Source organism: Equus caballus, chromosome 21 (assembly GCF_041296265.1).
Source record: "Equus caballus isolate H_3958 breed thoroughbred chromosome 21, TB-T2T, whole genome shotgun sequence".
Classification (NCBI taxonomy): Eukaryota; Metazoa; Chordata; class Mammalia; order Perissodactyla; family Equidae; genus Equus; species Equus caballus.
Genome location: NC_091704.1, coordinates 15,221,050 through 15,240,946, shown reverse-complemented (window position 1 = coordinate 15,240,946; position 19,897 = coordinate 15,221,050). Strand labels below are relative to the sequence as shown.

The 19,897-nt window shown below is 40.2% G+C and overlaps 1 protein-coding gene and 1 pseudogene across 1 annotated transcript; both read right to left on the bottom strand.

Annotated features, from left to right (window-relative positions):
• On the bottom strand, positions 558-1,433 carry OR10H4OP (olfactory receptor family 10 subfamily H member 4O, pseudogene; annotated as a pseudogene).
• LOC100070768 (olfactory receptor 10H3) lies at positions 14,982-15,846 on the bottom strand. Its single transcript, XM_067053850.2, is given in 2 exon segments — positions 14,982-15,014; positions 15,016-15,846. Coding segments are annotated over 2 exon segments (849 nt in total). The 5' UTR covers positions 15,832-15,846.
• Positions 15,847-19,897: the final 4,051 nt, after the last annotated feature.

Sequence of the window (19,897 nt, the reverse complement as noted above, 5' to 3'; positions counted from 1 at the left end):
TGTGATGAACTGAAAATGAAAACTAATTTTCCCCATCAAAAATGCGTTCCTTTCCTCAACACGACAGTCATGATGAGAAACATGAAGTGTCTGAAGCACAGATCACAATCCGTGGTATACAGCAGGTGCCGACTCACTGTGCTGTTGGTGTCATTGTTTTGAGTAGATCAAGCACCCCTCATTCACACATTCAAGACAAACCATGCACACAGGTTCCCAACACAGCGATGTGGGCATCCCGTCCTCCATGGACAACCCACTCTCAGCACAGGGGACAGAAGGAAGTCGACACACCAGGCCAATCTTGGGGAAGCTGTCTCCCCCATGAATCCTGGAGGAATGAGGTCATCCAGCCTGGGGGAAAGGAAAGAAAACAGAGATCTAGAATTTACAGAGCGCTTGTAGGGGGAGGAGGGGAATTCACTGACAGGAATCATCACAGTGAAGCATAACTCTTCACCTTTTACAGATGGAAGACTGAAGTGCCTCCACCTGCCACATCCCCTGCCACAAAACCAGCCACTTCCGGAGTTCTGGGGAAAGGAGGAAGGGCTTCCTCATGCGATCTTCAGATCCTTGTTCCTGAGGCTGAAAATGATCGGACTAAGAAAGAGGGTGAGGACTGTGGCCATCAGGGTGTTACTGTCCATAGAATAAGGGCCCTTGGGCTTGAGGTAGATGATGGAGGCAAAACCGTAGTGCACGACCACCACAGTGAGATGGGACACACATGTGGAGAAGGTCTTGTGCCGGCCCTCAGCAGAGGGAATTCTAAAGATGGTGGACATGATGAAGACATAGGAGAGGAAGATGAGGAATGAGCAGCCCATCAGAGCCGTGACACACACCGGGATCACACCCAAGGTGACAGAGGATGTATCCCTCCCACAGGACAACTTCAGGAGGGAAAGCACGTGGCACCCAAAATGGTGGATCACATTAGACCCACTGAAGGTGAGGTGAAACACGATCAATGTCACCATCATACCCATGACTGAACCACCAACCCAGGACCAGGACACAAGATGGACACAGCCTTGGGTGCCCATGAGCACATTGTAGCGCAGAGGGTGACAGATGGCCACATAGCGGTCATAGCCCATGATCATGAGCAGGAAGGAGTGGGTGAAGCCAAACATGAAGGAGAAGAGCATCTGGCTGGCACAGGCCACAAAGGTGATGGAGTGATGGGTGGAGAGCATGTCCACCAGCATGCGAGGGGTGACAGCCACAGTGAACAGAATCTCAGAGATGGAGAGGGCGCACAGGAAGAGGTACATGGGCGTGTGGAGGCTGCGCTCACTCCAGATGGTGGCCATGATGAGCAGGTTCCCCAGCAGCGTGAACAGGTGCATCAGCAGGAAAAGCAGGAAGAAGGCAGGCAGGAGATGCTGGCGGAAGGTGGAGAAGCCAAGGAGGATGAATTCAGTCACCGTACTCTAGTTCTGACCAGGCAAGGATGCTGCATCTGCTCAGATCAGAAACAGAATGAAGCCCAGTCATTAAAACATAGGCTCTAACACAATTATATGGCAATTCAAGAGAACTATTCTATTGAACAATTTCCTCAACTTTTCTGGGTCTCATAGTCTTCATCAGTAAGACAGAGTAAATCATAACAGTGCTTTCCATTCAGTATTGTGATCAAGATAAAATGAGATCAGTATATTGAGTGCTTCAGGCATAGTTTGGTACTGGGTTTTTACTAAAAGTGACTGAAATATAGAAGAGCTCCCATGTTTGGAACCATTAAAACAGATGTAGATGGTCAGGGTCATATTCTCTTGAATAATGTGCATGTTCTAGAAAACATAGATTTGGATCTTGGGGATAAAAAATATTTTTACTCTGAGAGTCTTTGTCTTTTCATTGACTATTTCAATCATCTACATTTATTTTGATATTGCTTTAATGGTACTCATTTCTGCTGTCTTACTTCATACTGTGCATTGACTGTTCTAAAGGAACTGAACATAAAGTTTGAAAATGAAAGGATGGACAAGTATGTGTCAACCAAATACGTACCAAGTGAAAGCTGAGTCAGCAATCTTGAAACAGACAAAATGGATTTAAGGAAACAATAATGATACTGTCTCTATTACCATATGCCACTGAAAGGAACCAAGATTCACTGGAGAAATGGCCTGGGCATGGAAGCAAGCCTAGGATGTCTTGTCTCAGCCGGAGATGAAACTTTCACTGAGTTATGGGTCAATGTTAAAAGGATGTGGGAACCAGTTTGAAAATGTGCACAATTGGCCAAAGCTGATCATGTAAATGAATGATCATTGCACTTAGAATGGAGGATCAATTTAAATAACATCCTAAGCAGCAATCAGATAATCCAGAGGGTGGGATATTCCACAGAGCCATTGTTCTCGTCTCATCAGTACCAGAGTCATGAGAAGAATGAAGAGCAATTTAAGGGGCATGGCACCCAGATGCAGTGCAGGTACTAGATTACATCCTGATTTAGGTAAACTGGTGTAAACTATTTTTAAAGCTCTAAGAACACTTTGATTTTGGAATGAATAAATGGCTAAGTATGAATAATATTAAGGGATTATTATCACTATAGTTGATTTTAAGTGTGATCTCATTATTTTGGCTGTGAAGATAATATTCTTAGTTTAGCTGCATGCAGAATTTCAAAATTCTATACACACACACACTCCAAGAGACAAAGAGGAATGGTTGCTTAAGTATAGAAGAACATTGTAGAAACCAGCATGAGGATCAATCATCTATATAACAGTAACCTGGATATTAAGTAGTAGATAATCAATACAACTTCAGGGAAATAGATATCAATAGTAAGAGCTAAATCAATAATAGATAAAAAATTGTAGACATTTTAAGAGAGTTCAGAAATGTCAGTTGGGAATTATTAATTAAAATGCAATTAGAATGTTCAGATTTTAGCTATTGGATATATTTAGACCCTTAACAAAGGAAGATTAAACATTGATTTCAAGCACATAGAGGACTTTTTCAAAAACTGACTACAGGTTAACAGATAAAAATATCCCCTATCAATTTGAAAGTATAAATATTATATAGATTATAGTGCAGTAAACTAGAAATTGATAAAGAAGGAATAGCTTTATGACCAGCTAGATTTGGAAGCTAAAGTGATTATTAAATATTCTTCTGTTTCAACAGGAAAACACAAATCAAATGTAAAAATATTTACAGTTAAATGATTGAAGCATCAAAATTCTAATTTTAACCTGAAAGAGTAGTATGAAGGAAATACACAGCTTTAAATGTATTCATTAAGAAACTTTATGAAGAAAACAATCATGCTCAATAAAAGCAAAATCAGCTTATTGGAAAGATTAACAAGATAGAGAAAAAAGGCACAAGATGTTAAGAACAAAACTCAAAATTAACATTGGGAAATAACAACAAAAAATGGAAATTTTTAAAATTAATAACAATAGTAAGAAAAATGCAAGTTAACAAGTTTGAAACAGTAGATGAAATAAATGCATTCTTTGAAAAATGTAAACTTTCAAAACTGGTGCAAGAAAAAATAGCAGCCCTGAATACTGAAATTAGTTTTAAAAAATTAAATGTTGGTGTTTTTACCTTCTACTTATGAGTGAGATCATACGGTATTTGACTTTCTACCTCTGACTTATTTCACTCAGCATAATACCCTCAACGTCCATCCATGTAGTCACAAATGGCTGGATTTCCTCATTTCTTGTGGCTGAGTAGTATTCCATGGTGTATAAATGCCACATCTTTTTATCCACTCGTCCCTTGATGGGCACATAGCAATGGAAAATGGAAAGGTGGTTACCATTGGGGCGGGGTGGGGGGAACAAAAGTGGTGATTAGGCTCACATGTGAGGAGATGGACTATAATTAGTTTTTGGGTGGTGAACATGATGTAATCTAACAGAATTCGGAATATATTATGATGTACATCCAAAAGCTATATAATGTTATAATCCAATGTTACTGCAATTTAAAAAAAATAGCAATAAATTGAAAAAAGCAAAAGAAATTAAATGGTTAGTCAGCGACTGTCCCTCCCCAATATTGTGGCCCCAGTGGATTTACAGGTGAGCTCTCCTAAACTTTCAATGAAGATTTGGTGAGAATATTATACATGTTCTTCAAAAAGGAGAAAAAATATGTGAAAACTGCTCCACTCATTTCATGAGGTGAATGCATCTTGATTCTAAAACCAGGTAGAATGTTTCTAAGAACAGAAATTCGTGCTTGCCCTATTCATGCAGATTTTAAAATCCATACTAAGACATCACCTAGTAAGATCCAGGGGTTTATGAAAAATAGTATATTATGATCAAGTGGTGTTGGTTTATCCTGTGAATGACAAGGGTGGTTGGTCATCAGAAAAGCTATCCTGCAACTCATCATAAGAATAAAGAAATATAGAAAGAATAAAGAAAAATCGTATGATTATTTCAATCAAGGAAGGAACATACTTTCTAAAAATCAAGTCCCGTTTGTGATTTTTCTGTGAGCTATAATTGACATATACACTGTACTAGTTTTAGGTGTACCACATAATCATTGGATATACGTACCTCTATTTAGGGTTTTTGAAAAAGTCTCTTTGCAACATGTGTGGAAGGGGACTTTCCTAGCTAGATAAGGAAGATATCCCACAAATTTAGCAAAAAGTCTACTAACAGGGGAAACTTCAGAGGCAGTGTTTTAGGATGAGGAGGAAGCCAAGGCTACTCACTGTCTCTGCTGTTCTTTAGTGTGGAACCGACAGTCATGATCAGTGAGAAAAAGAAAGAAGGAGACTCAGGAATGGAAGGGAAGAACGTAATCACCCACCTGGAAAAGATCAAAGGTCAGCATGTGACACATGACAACAACAGGAGAACACAATGCTGCAGACAGCAGATCAATTCACAAGACTCATAACCTTTCTCATGGTATTACACCAGGAATAATCATTCAACATACAGGATTTAAGTAAAAAGTAAGATAGTATTTCCAACAACGACACAAACTGTGAAGAAACAGCTCTCAAGCATTTTGGTCTCCGGATCCTCCAGACTCAAACGTTACTGAGGCCCCTAAAGGCCTCTATCAGTTTTTACCCAATTAGACATTAAAACTGAGAATCTTGAAAAATATTTAGCTATTAGTACATTTAAAAGAGCAACATACCCTTATTTCATGTTAATGCAAGTAACATGCTTTTAGGAAAGTACATGTTAAAAAACATTTAGTGAGAAGAGTGGCCTTGTTTTACATTTTTGAAACATGTCCAACGTCTGAGTTGAGAGGAGACAACCTGATCATTGTATCTGCTTCTCATTCAGTGTGTGGCAGTATGTTCTTCCAGTCGACGATATGACAAAACCCATCCTCAGATGTAAGTGGAAAAGGAAGGGACTGTGGACCCCAGGGTTCCTCATATCACACTTTGGCATCCTCTGTTATAAAATGAATAGGAATTAACCCAAAGCTTGCAATACCTCCAAAGACAGAAAATTTAACTACTAGTAAAAATGTAGGTGATCTGAATACATGAAAACCTGTCTACACTCTTGGACGGGATGAGCTAGTGTGGTTATGATGTCAGTTGTTCCCCAAATTATGTCATTGGTGCAAACGCACTTCCAATTCCCGTGAACTGACTGGAAATTTAACACTATAGAAATTTTCTTCTGAAAAACAAAAATAGGGCAAAACTATACTAACTTTCTAAAATGAGTAATTGGGGACATCAGTGTCATGGCAGAGTGAGCTTGCCTGGGACTCTCTCCCCTCCAACATACAACAAAAAGGAGGAACCATATTTGAACAGAAAATGCCCTAAAAGCACAGGAATCCTTAGACAGTCACAGCAGCCAAATGATGGGGGGTGGAGATGTGGGAGCGCCCCTCAGAGGAGCTGGAATGTGTTGAGAGACTTCACTCCCTCCCCTAAAGACTGCAATCGTCCTGCAGAAGGAGCTATGAGGGAAGGATCAGGGGAGGGGTCACATGCCTGCAGAACCTCCCAGAACTCCCTAAGGTCCTTGCAGCCTAGAGGGAAGCCCTCTAACCTGGCAAAAGCTATTGCGTGGGGTGACCTTATTAAGCCAAGACCCCAGGAGACCAGATAGCAGAGCTTATCAGGAAACCAGGGACTGTGCACAAAGGAAAATGCACCCCGCCAACCCGTGCTGTGCTGCACCATCTCAGCTGAAGGCGTAGGGCTCAGAATATGTGGCTCTCAACCCTCATCCAGTGGCGATAGGCTGTAACTGCCACCGAATAATATCAAAATGGAAAAAACCCACCCTTTCAGCATCAAACCGTTCATCAAAACTCCAGACCAGAGAGAAAACAAATATTCAGAATTCTGTCCTGAGGAGTCAGAAATGAGTAAACTAAACAACAATGAAATTCAGAATAGCTATCATCAAAAAACTAAATGAGGTAAAAGAGAATATAGAGAAATAATTCAATGAGTTCAGGAGCTACTTCACAAAAGACATTGAAACTATAAAGAAGAATCAGTCAGAAATACTAGAGATGAAGGGCTCAATGGAAGAGGCAAAACAAAATACAGATTCCCCGAATGCTTGTGTGGACACCACAGAGGAACAAATCAGCATAATTGACGGTAGACGTGTTGATGGGGCCAGCCTCATGGCCGAGTGGTTAAGTTCGCATGCTCCAATGCGGCGGCCCAGGGTTTGGATCCTGGGCGTGGACATGGCACCACTCCTCAGGCCACATTGAGGTGGCGTCCCATATGCCACAACTAGAAGGACCTACAACTAAGATATACAACTATGTACCGGGGGCGATTTGGGGAGATAAAGCAGGAAAAAAAAGATAGACATGTTGAATTGTTCGAGACAGAGCAGGAGAGAGAACTGAGGCTAAAAAGAAATGGAAAATGTCTCCAAGAAATATCTGACTCAATGAAGAAATGCAACATAAGAATTATAGGTATCCAAGAAAGTGAGGAGAAGGAGGATGGAGCAAAAAGCTTGTTCACAGAAATAATAGCAGAGAGCTTCCCAAATCTAGGGAATAAGAGGGAAATGTGTGTGGAGGAAGCTTTCAGATCTTCTCAATTTGTCAATGTAAAAAGACCTACTTCAAGGTATATAGTAGTAAAACTGGCAAAAGTGAGTGACAGAGAAAGAATAGTCAGGGCAGCAAGGCAGAAGAAAATAACCTACAAAGCAACCCTTATCAGACTTTCAGAACATTTCTCTGCAGAAACCTTACAAACTAAGAGAGAATGGAATGACATATTCTAAAGTTTGAAGTATAAAATTCTTCAGACAAGAACACTCTATCCAGCAAAAATACCCTTCAGATATGAGGAGAAATTAAATCTTTCCCAGACGAACAAAAGCTGAGGGACTTCATAGCCACGAAACCCACTCCTCCACTACAAATCCTCAAGAAGGCCCTCATAGCTGAAAAAGGGGAAAAAGGGAGAATGGGGTCACAAAACACAGGGGAAGGAGACAAATAGATAGAATCAGAATAGGATAGCAAATATTCAACTGTAGCATTAGGATAAAAGGAAGGAAAAGATCACAAACAAAGACAATCTCGTCACTTTGACCACAAACTCAGAACAGGAGCTGGATAAGATACAAGAATAATAACTTAGGAGGGGAGGAGGAAAGGGACTGAATCAGTTTAGACTACGGAAATAAGAGGCCATCAGAAAATGGACTATGTTATGCACGAGATTCTGAATACAAACTTCAGGGTAGCTACTAAACTAAAAAGTAGAACAAAGACACACAAAAAAGGTAAGGAAAAAACTAAGAAACACAGCATAACAAACTGCAGAACTCAATGTGTGGACCAAAACACACAGGACGAGAAACAAAGAAAATGCAGGAAAATCGGAAAACGAGTGACAGAATGATGGCATTAAGCCCTCATATGTCAATAACCACCCAGAATGTAAATGGATTGAGCTCTCCAATAAAGAGACACAGAGTGGCAAGATGGATTAAAGAACAAGATCCAACAATTTGCTGCCTCCAGTAAACACATCTGAGCCCCAATGACAAATACCAGCTCAGAGTGAAGGGGTGGAAGAGGATACTCCAAGCTAATGGCAAGCAAAAGAAAGTGGTTGTCACAATGCTTATATCAGACAAAGGTAGATTTCAAGATAAGGAAGGTAAAGAGAGACAAAGAGGGGCAATATATAATGATCAAAGGGACACTGCATCAAGAAGAAATCATGCTTATAAATATCTATGCACCCAACACCGGAGCACCAAAGTGCATAAAGCGACTATTAACAAACCTAAAAGAAGACATCAAAAATAACACAATAATAGTAGGGGACCTCAACACCCCACTCACATCATTGGACAGATCATCCAGGCAGAAAATCAACAAGGAAACAGTGGAATTAAACAGAAAGCTAAAACAGTTGGACTTAATAGACATATATAGAACACTCCATCCCAAAACCGCAGAATACGCATTCTTCTCAAGTGGACACGGAACATTCTCAAGGATAAACTATATGTTGGGAAACAAGCAAGCCTCTATAAATTTAAAAAATTTGAAATAACACCAAGCATCTTCTCCAATCATAATGTCATAAAGCTAGAAATTAATTACAAGAAAAAAGCTGAGACAGGGACAAAGATGTGGAGACTAAGTAATATGCTATTGAAGAAGCAATGGATCATTGAAGAAATTAAAGAAGACATCAAAAAATATCTGGAGACACATGAAAATGATCACATGCCATACCAACTCATATGGGATGCAGCAAAAGCTACAGTAAGAGGGAAAGTCATTGCAATACAGGCTCACCTTAACAAACAAGAAAAGTCCCCAATAAGCAATCTCAAATTACACCTAAGTGAATTAGAAAAAGAAGAAAAAACAAAGCCCAAAGTCAGCAGAAGGAGAGAAAAGCTAAAAATCAGTGCAGAAATAAATGCTATTGAAACAAAAAAGGCAGTAGAAAAGATCAATGAAATAAGGAGCTGGTTCTGTGAGAAGATAAAGAAAATTGACAAACGCATAGCTAGACTTACTAAGAAAAAAACAGAGAAAGCTCAAATAGACAAAATCAGAAATGAAAGAGGAGAGATAACAACAGACACCACAGAAATACAACGGATTATAAGAGAATACTATGAAAAACTATATGTCAACAAAATGGATAACCTAGAGGAAATGGATAAATTCTTAGACTCTTACAACATCCCAAAGTTGAGTCAAGAAGAGACAGACAATCTGAACAGAACAATAACGAGGAAAGAGATTGAAACAGCAATCAAAAGCATCCCAAAGAATAAAACCCCCGCACCAGATGGCTTTCCGGGGGAATTCCACCAAACATTCAGAGAGGATTTAATATCTATCCTTTTCAAGCTATTCCAAAAAATTAGGGAGGATGGAACACTTCCTAGCACATTCTATGAGACCAACATCACTCTGATACCAAAACCTGACAAGCACAGCACAAAAAAGGAGAACTACAGGCCAATGTCGCTGATGAACATAGATGCAAAAATTCTCAACAAAATTTTGGCAACCTGAATTCAGCAATTTATCTAAAGGATCATACATCATGATCAAGTGGGATTTATACCACGGACACAGGGATGGTTCAACATCCGCAAATCAATCAATGTCATACACCACATCAAAAAATTCAGGAATAAAAAGCACATGATCAGCTCAATAGATGCAGAGAAAGCATTTGATAGGATCCAACAGCCATTTATGATAGAAATTCTTAACAAAATGGGGATAGAAGGAAATTGCCTCAACATAATAAAGGCCATACATGACAACCCACAGCCGACATCATACTCAATGTGAAAAAACTGAGTGCCATCCCCATGGAAACAGGAACGAGACAAGGATGCCCTCTATCACCACTTTTATTCAACACAGTACTGGAGATTTTGGACAGAACAATTAGGCAAGAAAAAGTAATAAAAGGGATCCAAATAGGGAGTGAAGAAGTGAAACTCTCGCTGTTTGCAGACGACATGATCTTATATATAGAAATACCAAGGAATCCATTGGAAAACTATTAGAAATAATCAACAACTACAGCAAAGTTGCAGGGTATAAAATCAACTTACATAAATCAGTAGCATTTCTATACTCTAATAACGAACTAACTGAAAAAGAACTCAAGAACACAATACCATTCACAATCATAACAAAAAGAATAAAATACCATGGGGTGAATTTAACTAAGGAAGTAAAACACCTACACAATGAAAACTACAAGACTTTCCTAAAAGAAATGGATGACGACATAAAGAGATGGAAAGACATTCCATGCATACGGATTGGAAGAATAAACATAGTTAAAATGTCCATTCTACCTAAAGCAATCTACAGATTCAATGCAATCCCTATCAGAATGCCTATGACATTCTTTACAGAAATAGAACAAAGAATCCTAAAACTCATATGGGGCAAGAAAAGACCCCGAATTGCTGAAGCAATCCTGAGAAAAAGGAACACAGCTGGAGCCAGCACAATCCCTGACTTCAAAGCATACTACAAAGCTACAGTAATCAGAACAGCATGGCACTACTACAAAAAGAGCTGCACAGATCACTGGAACAGAATTGAAAGCCCAGAAATAAAACCACACATCTATGGAGAGCTAATGTTCGACAAAGGAGTGGAGGGGATACACTGGAGAAAAGCAAGTCTCTTCAACAAATGGTGCTGGGAAAACTGGAAAGCCACATGTAAAAGAATGAAAATGACCATTCTTTTTCCCATTCACAAAAAAAACTCAAAATGGATCAAAGACCTAAAGCTAAGACCTGAAACCATAAGGCTTCTAGAAGAAAATCTAGGCAGTACACTCTTTGACATCAGTATCAAAAGGATCTCTTCAGACAACATGTCTTCTCAGACAAGGGAAACACTAGAAAGAATAAACAAATGGGAATGCATCAGACTGAAGAGCTTCTTCAAGGCAAGGGAAAACAGGATTGAAACAAAAAAACAACGCACCAACTGGGAAAAAATATTTGCAAGTCATATATCCGACAAAGGGTTAATCTCCATAATATATAAAGAACTCACACAGCTCAACAACAAAAACTCAAACAACCCAATCAAATAAGGGGCAGGTGACATGAACAGAAATTTCTCCAAAGAAGATATACAGATGGCCAATAGGCACATGAAAAGATGCTCATCATCACGGATCATCAGGGAACTGCAAATCAAAACTACACTAAGATATCACCTTACACTCATTAGAATGGCAAAAATAACCAAAACAAAAAGTAGCAAGTGTTGGAGAGGTTGTGGAGAAAAAGGAACCGTCATACACTACTGGTGCAAATGTAAACTGGTGCAGCCACTATGGACAACAGTGTGGAGATTTCTCAAAAAATTAAAAATAGAAATACCATATGACCCAGCCATCCCACTACTGGGTATCTATCCAAAAAGCTTGAAGTCAGCAATTCCAAAAGGCCCATGCACCGCTATGTTCATTGCAGCATTATTTGCAATAGCCAAGACGTGGAAGCAACCTAAATGCCCATCAACTGATAAGTGGATAAAGAAGATAGGGTGTATATATACATATATACACACAATGGAATGCCAGTCAGCCACAAAAAGGATAAAATCATTCACAACAACATGGATGGACATTGAGGGTATTATGTTAAGTGAAATAATCCAGATAGAGAAAGACAATCTCTGTATGTCTCCACTCATATGCGGAAGTTAAACTTGTGGACAAAGAGAACAGACTAGTGGCTACTGGGGAAAGGGGGGATAGGGGTGGGGACAAAGGGTGAAGTGGTGCACCTACAACACGACTGACAAACAATAATGTACGACTGCAATTGCACAAGGTTATAAACCATCATAATCTCAATAAAAAGTTAAAAGAAAATAACAACGAGCAATTGGGAGACATAAACCTTTGCAGAGATTGAGACACATTATAGAGTCATAGTCATTTTTAACAAGATAAACGTGGAACATACACAGACACTGATTAAAGCGATTGATTGTCTCAGAAAACGTGCCTGCATTATCAAAACCTAATGTATGATAAAGGCAGCTACAGGAGTCAAAGGAAAAGATGGATTCTTTACTAGTTTATGTTGGGAAAATGCTCATTTTATGAAGCAAAGTTAATCTAAATTTCTGCCTAAGACCACATGCAAATGTGGAATCCAGAGGGAACAAGACACAAATATGAAATACAGACTATAAAGTTAACAGGAGAAAGTGTAGAAAAATAACTTTGTTGATCTAGCAGTGGAGAAGGAACTCTTAGCAAAAGTTTTCAAGCACAAATGGCAAGGCGATTTTGAAAAGATAGAAAACATCAACATGAACGATTTTGTTCAACAAAGGACGTCCTGGATAAAGTTGACAGGCAGATGGAAAGTTGGGAAAGGAGCATTTGCATTGTCCTATGCCACAACTAGAAGGACCCACAACTAAAATATACAACTACGTACAGCTGGGATTTAGGGGTGGGAAAGCAGAAAAAGAAAGAAGATTGGCAACCATTGTTAGCTCAGGTGCCAATATTTAAAAAGAAAAAAAAAAGAAGAAGTAGGAACTTCAGTACAGAAATGAGCGAAGGTCATGAGCAGACAAAACAGGTACCCAGGTAAATGGAAAGATGCTGAAAAGAGTAATAACAGGAAAAAGAGAGAGAACAATGGAATTTCACTGTGCAGCTGTTCAGTCCCCTGCATCAAAACATGCCCCGAGTTGACCGGGCTGTGGGGAGAAAGGTTGCTGGAGCACGGCTGCTGGAACATGCAATGACGAAAATTAAGAGAACGCATGCTCTGTGTACCTGTCATTTTGCTCCTGAGCATCTGTTTCGGTTCCTCATACCTATTTCTAGGGGAGTGTGTAAGAGGATCTTCCTTGTAGCATTGCTCTAGTAGGGGAATGGGACAAGCCTGCCTGTCCGTAACGAGGGAGAGGACAGGTAAGATGGGTTGTACGCAAACTCTGGTCCCCCAGGCAGGAGATAAATGTACACAGGGCAGGGGATATGATTCTTCAAAATATTATGATAGAATAAAGCAAAACAGAGGAAAACCTCTCTGGCATAATTCCATTTGGACGCATTAAAGATATAGCACATGAAACTACTCTGTATGATACTGCAACGGTGGATACTTGTCAGTATTCCTTTGTCAAAACCCGTAGAATGTACAACACAAAGAGTGAAACCTAAGGTAAAGTACGGAATTCAGTTACAATAATGTATCCATATTGGTTCATTACTTGAAACAGTGTACTACCCTACTACAGGATTGTACAGCGTTTGGTAGCTTTCCTGGCCCCAGTCCACCAATGCCAGGAGCATCCCTCCCTCCTCGTGAGTGAAACAAACAAACGTATCTCCAGACATGTACAAGTATTCCATAGGGGTCAGAATCACCCAACATGAGAATCACTGACCTAGAGGCTACAAAGGGCACCCAGGTGGGTGAGAAGCAGGGACCCAGAAGAAGTAACCTGAGAAGATCCCTCCCAAAGAAAGGGCCTCTCTTAGGACCCTTCTCCCGGGTCCTGACCCCATGTCCAGGCTGGGCAGCACTCCCCTCCCGACAACTGTCTGATCCGGCCCTCCTCCCCTCACAGTCCTGGTCTCCCTCAGCCTGGGCCGCCTCTCCCATGAAGCCTCCAGCAGGGGAGGGCAGAAGAAGCTCTCCTGCTTGATGCTGTGAGCAGCACACACAGGCAGGTGTGGGGCAGACCTCGGGGCTCCTCCAGCTGAGGCCATGTGCTTTATCCCTGCTGCAGCCTTCCCAGCACGCTGCTCCCCACGGCCTCTCCGGGACGCCAACCTAGAGGATCTGTCCACAGGGTCTGGAGAGGCCAGGAGGTACCTCAGTTGGCCTTTCGGGCCCTGCAGCCTCCACTCAACCTCCAACTCTGCACACATAGCAAGGATCCCCTGCTGACTCTCTCTCAGAGAGGCCCCAGCTCATCTTGAGGTTGAACTTCTGCCTTTCAACACATCCTCCACATAGGTGCAACTCAACCACAGTAATGAGACATTAACGGGTTTTTAACAAATATGTGGAGAAAAAGATAAAAGGATTTCCACAAGATGTCAGATAGCAACACCTTTTTAACATGCTTTATGGTCTTACCCAAACACTGAAGCCCATCCCTTTCTCTCTCTCCTCTCCTTCTCTCTCTCCCTCCCTTCCTGAATCCTTACCTCCCGCATCTCCCTTCTCTATCCTTCCTCAGGGGCAAACTGCTCTCTTACCAACCTGCTTCTCCTTCTTCCTCCCTTTCCCAGATTTTGCCTGATATTCTTTTTCATCTAATTCAAGTTCAGATTGATTTAAAGGACTCTATTCCTACTGATCTGCTCTCTCTGTCTCTTTCCTTCTCTCTCGGTCTCTCTCTGTATTGATTCCGATTCCTTTACTCAACTTGGCTCAATGTAAGAAAACTCTCGTAGAATCCATCCCTCCCACAGGCAGTGAGGAACTGCAAACCGTAACCCATTTTCTCAGAGACACATACTTTATTATCTTGTGCACATTTTTAATAATTTAAAAGACATTAGTAAAACACTAGATACAATGCCTGATGCAGAGAAAAGGTCCAATGCTGGTGGCATTTATTATTATTATTATTATTGTTTATTCTTACTTGGTGGGGGGAAATAAAGTATTTTCTTGCTTGTCCGTTCAAGAACGGCCAAGTGCATCAGTACCCAGACACATCCACGTGATGCCACTCACCCACCTACAGAGAGATATCTCAGTCTTGGCTCAGATAATGAGGCGGAGTTCATCACTCTGGTTTATAAACAAGGGATCATGATTGCTTAGGCCTAGTCAAGAGTAGGACAAGCAAACTGAGGAGAAACAAATCAATAGCTTCATTGACATCCTATGGGGTGTAGGTATTTTCACACACCTGAGCCCTTACAACAGCCTTATGGGGACAGATCATTATCTCAGCCCTCCTATCATAGTTCCTCACCTCCAAACTGTTTGTCAGGAGCTCACAAGACAGAGTTTTCTGCAGACGCATTTTTTTTATGGCATTCTTCAGCTCCCTATTCCTGAGGCTGAAAATGATTGGGCTAAGAAAGGGCGTGAAGACTGTATAGGTGGTGGCCATCAGGGTGTTACTGTCCATAGAATGAGGGCCCTTGGGCTTGAGGTAGATGATGGAGGCAAAACCGTAGTGCACGACCACCACAGTGAGGTGGGACACACATGTGGAGAAGGTCTTGTGCCGGCCCTCAGCTGAGGGGATCCTCAAGATGGTGGCCACGATGAAGACATAGGAGAGGAAGATGAGGAACAAACAGCCCATCAGAGCCGTGACACACACCAGGATAACACCCAAGGTGACAGAGGATGTCTCCCTCCCACAGGACAACTTCAAGAGGGGAAGTACGTAGCAGGCAAAATGGTGGATCATATTAGACCCACAGAATGTGAGGTGAAAAACTATCAAAGTCACCATCATCCCCATGACTGAGCCACCAGCCCAGGACCAGAACATGAGACTCGCACAGCCTTGGGTGCCCATGAGCACATTGTAGCACAGAGGGTGACAGTTGCCCACGTAGCAGTCATAGCCCATGATCATGAGCAGGAAGGAGTGGGTGAAGCCAAACGTGAAGGAGAAGAACATCTGGCTGGCACAGGCCACAAAGGTGATGGAGTGATGGGTGGAGAGCATGTCCACCAGCATGCGAGGGGTGACAGCCACAGTGAACAGAATCTCAGAGATGGAGAGGGCACACAGGAAGAGGTACATGGGCGTGTGGAGGCTGCGCTCGCTCCAGATGGTGGCCATGATGAGCAGGTTCCCCAGCAACGTGAACAGGTACATCAGCAGGTACAGGAAGAAGAAGATGGGCAGGAGATGCTGGGGGAAGGTGGAGAAGCCAATGAGGATGAATTCAGTCACCGTGCTCCAGTTCTGACCAGGCCAGGATGCTGCATCTGCTCAGATCAGAAAACAGAATGAGGGCACAGTGGTTAAAACATAGGCTCTAACACAATTAAATGACAATTTCAGAGCTCTCAGGTTTGAATAAGTTGCTTAGCTTTTCTGGGTCCCACAATATTCATCAGCAAAATGGAGGAAATGTTAATAGTTTTTACCATGAAGCATTGTGATAGGGATAACATGAGATCACTCTATTAAGCGCTGAAAACAGGGTCTGACTACTAAGTGTTTTTGCTAACAGTGACTAAATTGCTGAAAAGTCCCCATATTTGGAACCATTAAAGAGAGACACAGATGGTCAGCATCACGTTCTCTTGAATAGTGTTCCTGTTCTGGATCATATATTTGGATTTGGCAGTTCAAAGAAAAATTCTCTGAGAGTCTTGTCTTTTGATTATTTAACCTATTTACATTCTTTTTAGTACTGTTTTATTGGTACTTACTTCTGAAATCTTATTTCATATTTTGCATTTACTATTCTATATAAACTGAACAGAAAGTTTGACAATAAAATGATGGACAAATATATGCCAGGCATAATGCACCAAAGGAAAGCTGAGGCAGCAATATCAAATACAGACAAAATGGAATTTAAGGAAACAACAAACATAATGTCTCTATTACCATAAGTCATTACCGACAAGCAGAGTTCCTGGAGAATGGCCTGGCATGGAAGCAAGCCTAGGACATCCTTGCTGCTGTGAACTAGAACTTTCTCTGAGTAATGGGTGATGTTAAAAGGATACAGGAACCAGAGAGAAAACGTGCCCGTTAGCCAAAGCTATAACAATTTGAGCATCAGAAGGAATTATCATTGTTTGGAGGATGGAGTAACAAGCTAAATGACACTGTGAGGAGCAATTAGACCAATCTAGGAAGTGGAGTATTCCTCAGAACAGTCGGTCGTGCTCGTCAATAAATCAGGGTTATGAAAAGGATGGCGTGAAATTCAAGAGACGTAACAGTATAGCATACTAGATTGGATCCTGATTTAGATCAATTACCTGTAAAGTGTTTTTAAGGCAATAGAGAAAATGTTGTTCATGGTATGAATGTGTGATTAGGTGTGAAACATTTTAAGGAATTATCACTAATTTATTTGTTAATTCTAAGTGTTATCTTGTTATTTTGGATATGAAGGAAACTATTCTCAGTTTTAAAATGCATACGGAAATTTAAAAATTACACAAACACACCAAGGACTAAAGGATAATATTTTATAAAGGTTAGAAGAACGTTTAAGCAAGCAGCATAAATATCGTTAATGAATATAACAATATACCCTAGATATTAAGTAACAAATGGTCAACACAACTTCAGTGAAACACATATAAATAGAAGGAGCTAAATCAATAATAGACAGATTAATATTATGATTAGAAATTTTAACAGAGTTCAGAAATGCAGTTTGTGAATTACTAATGCAGTTAATAATTTTCAGACAATTGCTTTTGGATATATTTAGAGTGCTCAAAAAAGAGAGCTTAAACATTGTTTCCAGGACATAGAAGACTTCTACAAATATTGGCCTTGTCTTAGGACACAAAAAAACCCTTCATCAATTGCAAAGTATAAATATTATACAAGCTATGATACCCATAAATAGAAATCAATAGAGAAGGAACAGCTTTTCAAATCCTACATGTTGGAAGCTAAATTTTTTATTAAATACTCTTTTGTTTTAATAGTAAATCTTAAAATAAATTAAGAAATAATAATTAGATAATTTGAGCATCCAATATTAAATTTTTAAACAAAAACAGTACTATATTAAAAATATAGATTTACATACATTTTCCAGAAACCTTATGAGAACAAAATCGTGTGCAATAAAAGCAGAATGAGTTTATTGCAAAAAATCAGTAGATAGTAAGAAACAAGGAGAAGATGTCACAAAATTGGGAAGTAACTATAGAAATAATAAGTATTTTAAAATAAAAATAGTAAGGGGATTGTAAGTTAACAAATTTGAAATGTGGATGAAATGAATAAATTCTTAGAAAATATAATATTCCAAAACTGGGCAGGAAACAATAGGGGCCCTGGATGCTCAAATAAGTTAAAGAAACAAATGTTTAGTTAGGACCTTCCCTCCCTAACATCACGGCCCCAGCGGGTCTGCAGGTGAGCTCTCCTGAACTTTTAAGGAACAGTTGGTGTCTTATACATGTTCCTCAAAAAAGCATAGAAAATATACGAAATCTACTCCACTCACTTTGTCACGTTGAAGCAAACTTGATTCGAAAACCACATAGAATGTTTATAAGAACAGACGTTCGTGCTTCCCCAGTCCATGTGGACTAATGTACCCTTAATAAGACAAAATCTGGTGCAACGCCATGTTTTACGAAAAATAGTACATTATGGGCTGGGCCCCATGGCCGAGTGGTTAAACTTCCATGTACTCCGCTTCAGCCGCCCAGGTTGGTGGGTTCCAATCCCAGGCATAGATCTACTCCACTCACCGACCACGCTGTGCAGGTGTCTCACATGCAAAAAAAATAGAGGAGGATTGGCAGCAAATGTTAGTTCAGGGCGAATCTTACTCACAAAGAAAAATTGTATGATTAACTGATGTATGTTTATCCCATGAATGACAAGGATGGTTGGGCATCAGAAAACCTACCATGAGATTCAATACATGAATAAAAGAAAAAAGAAAAAACCATATACTTATTTCAATCAAGGCAGGAATAATTCTAAAATTCATGTCCTATTTATGATTTTTTGGAGATGTAATAACATTATATAGTTTTAGTTCTACAAAATAATTATTTAATATACAGATGCATTTATGATTTTGTTAAAAAGCCTGTTTGCAACGTGTTGTAGAAGGGGACTTTCTTAGCTGGATAGATAATATAAGCTATGAAACTACTAATAGCATAACAAATGGGGAAAGATTTAGATGCAGAATTTTAGGATCAGGAAGAAGACAAGCCTACTCACTGTCTCTGCTGCTCTTTCCAGTGGAACTGACAATCATGAGTGGTGCTACGAGGGGAGAAGAGAAAGAAGGTGTTTCAGGACTGGAAGGGAAGAACGCGATCACCCACCAGGAAAAGATCGAAGAGTCAGCATGTGACACGTTACAACAACAGGAGAACACAGTGCTGCAGGAGGCAAATCAATTCACAAGACTCATAGACTTCCTCATGGTATTACACCAGGAAGAATCATTGAACACGTAGGATTTAAGCAAACAGTAGGATAGCATTTCCAATAGCGACACAAACTGTGAAGAAACAGCTCTCAAGCATTTTGGTCTCAGGATCCCTTCACACTCAAAGGTATTGAGGCCACGAAAGGGCTTTTGTTGGGGTGAATTATAATTATCAACTTTTACTGTATTGGAAATTAAAACTGAGAATCTTTAAAAATATTCAGTATATTTAAAAGAACAATAATAAGCCTATTTCATGTTAATATGAGTAATATATTATTAGGAAAGTAATCACAGTTCTCAAAAAACAAGTAGTGTGAAGAGGGGCCTGGTTTTGCATTTTTACAGATACGTCCCACGTCTGCCTTGAGGGGAGACAACCTGGCACTCGCATCTGCTTCTTCATTCAGTCCGTGACAATATGGTCTCTCAGTTGAAGCATTTGACAAAATACATCCTCACATGTAACTAGAAGGGTGAGGACCTGATGGACCACAGGGTTCCTCATATCACACTTGGAAAACTTCCTAGGAATTAACCCAAAACATACAACACCTCCAGAGTCAGAACTGTAACCACTAACAAAAATGCAGGTGATCTGAATACATGGAAAATCGCCCACACTCTTGGACAGGATGAGCTAATAATGGTTATGATGTTGGTTCTTCCTCAAATTATACCATCAGTGCAATTGCACTCACAATCCCCATTATTGGTCTATAAATTTAATACTACCCTACATTTCCTTCTGACAAATAAATGTCAATGGAAAACTATACTGAT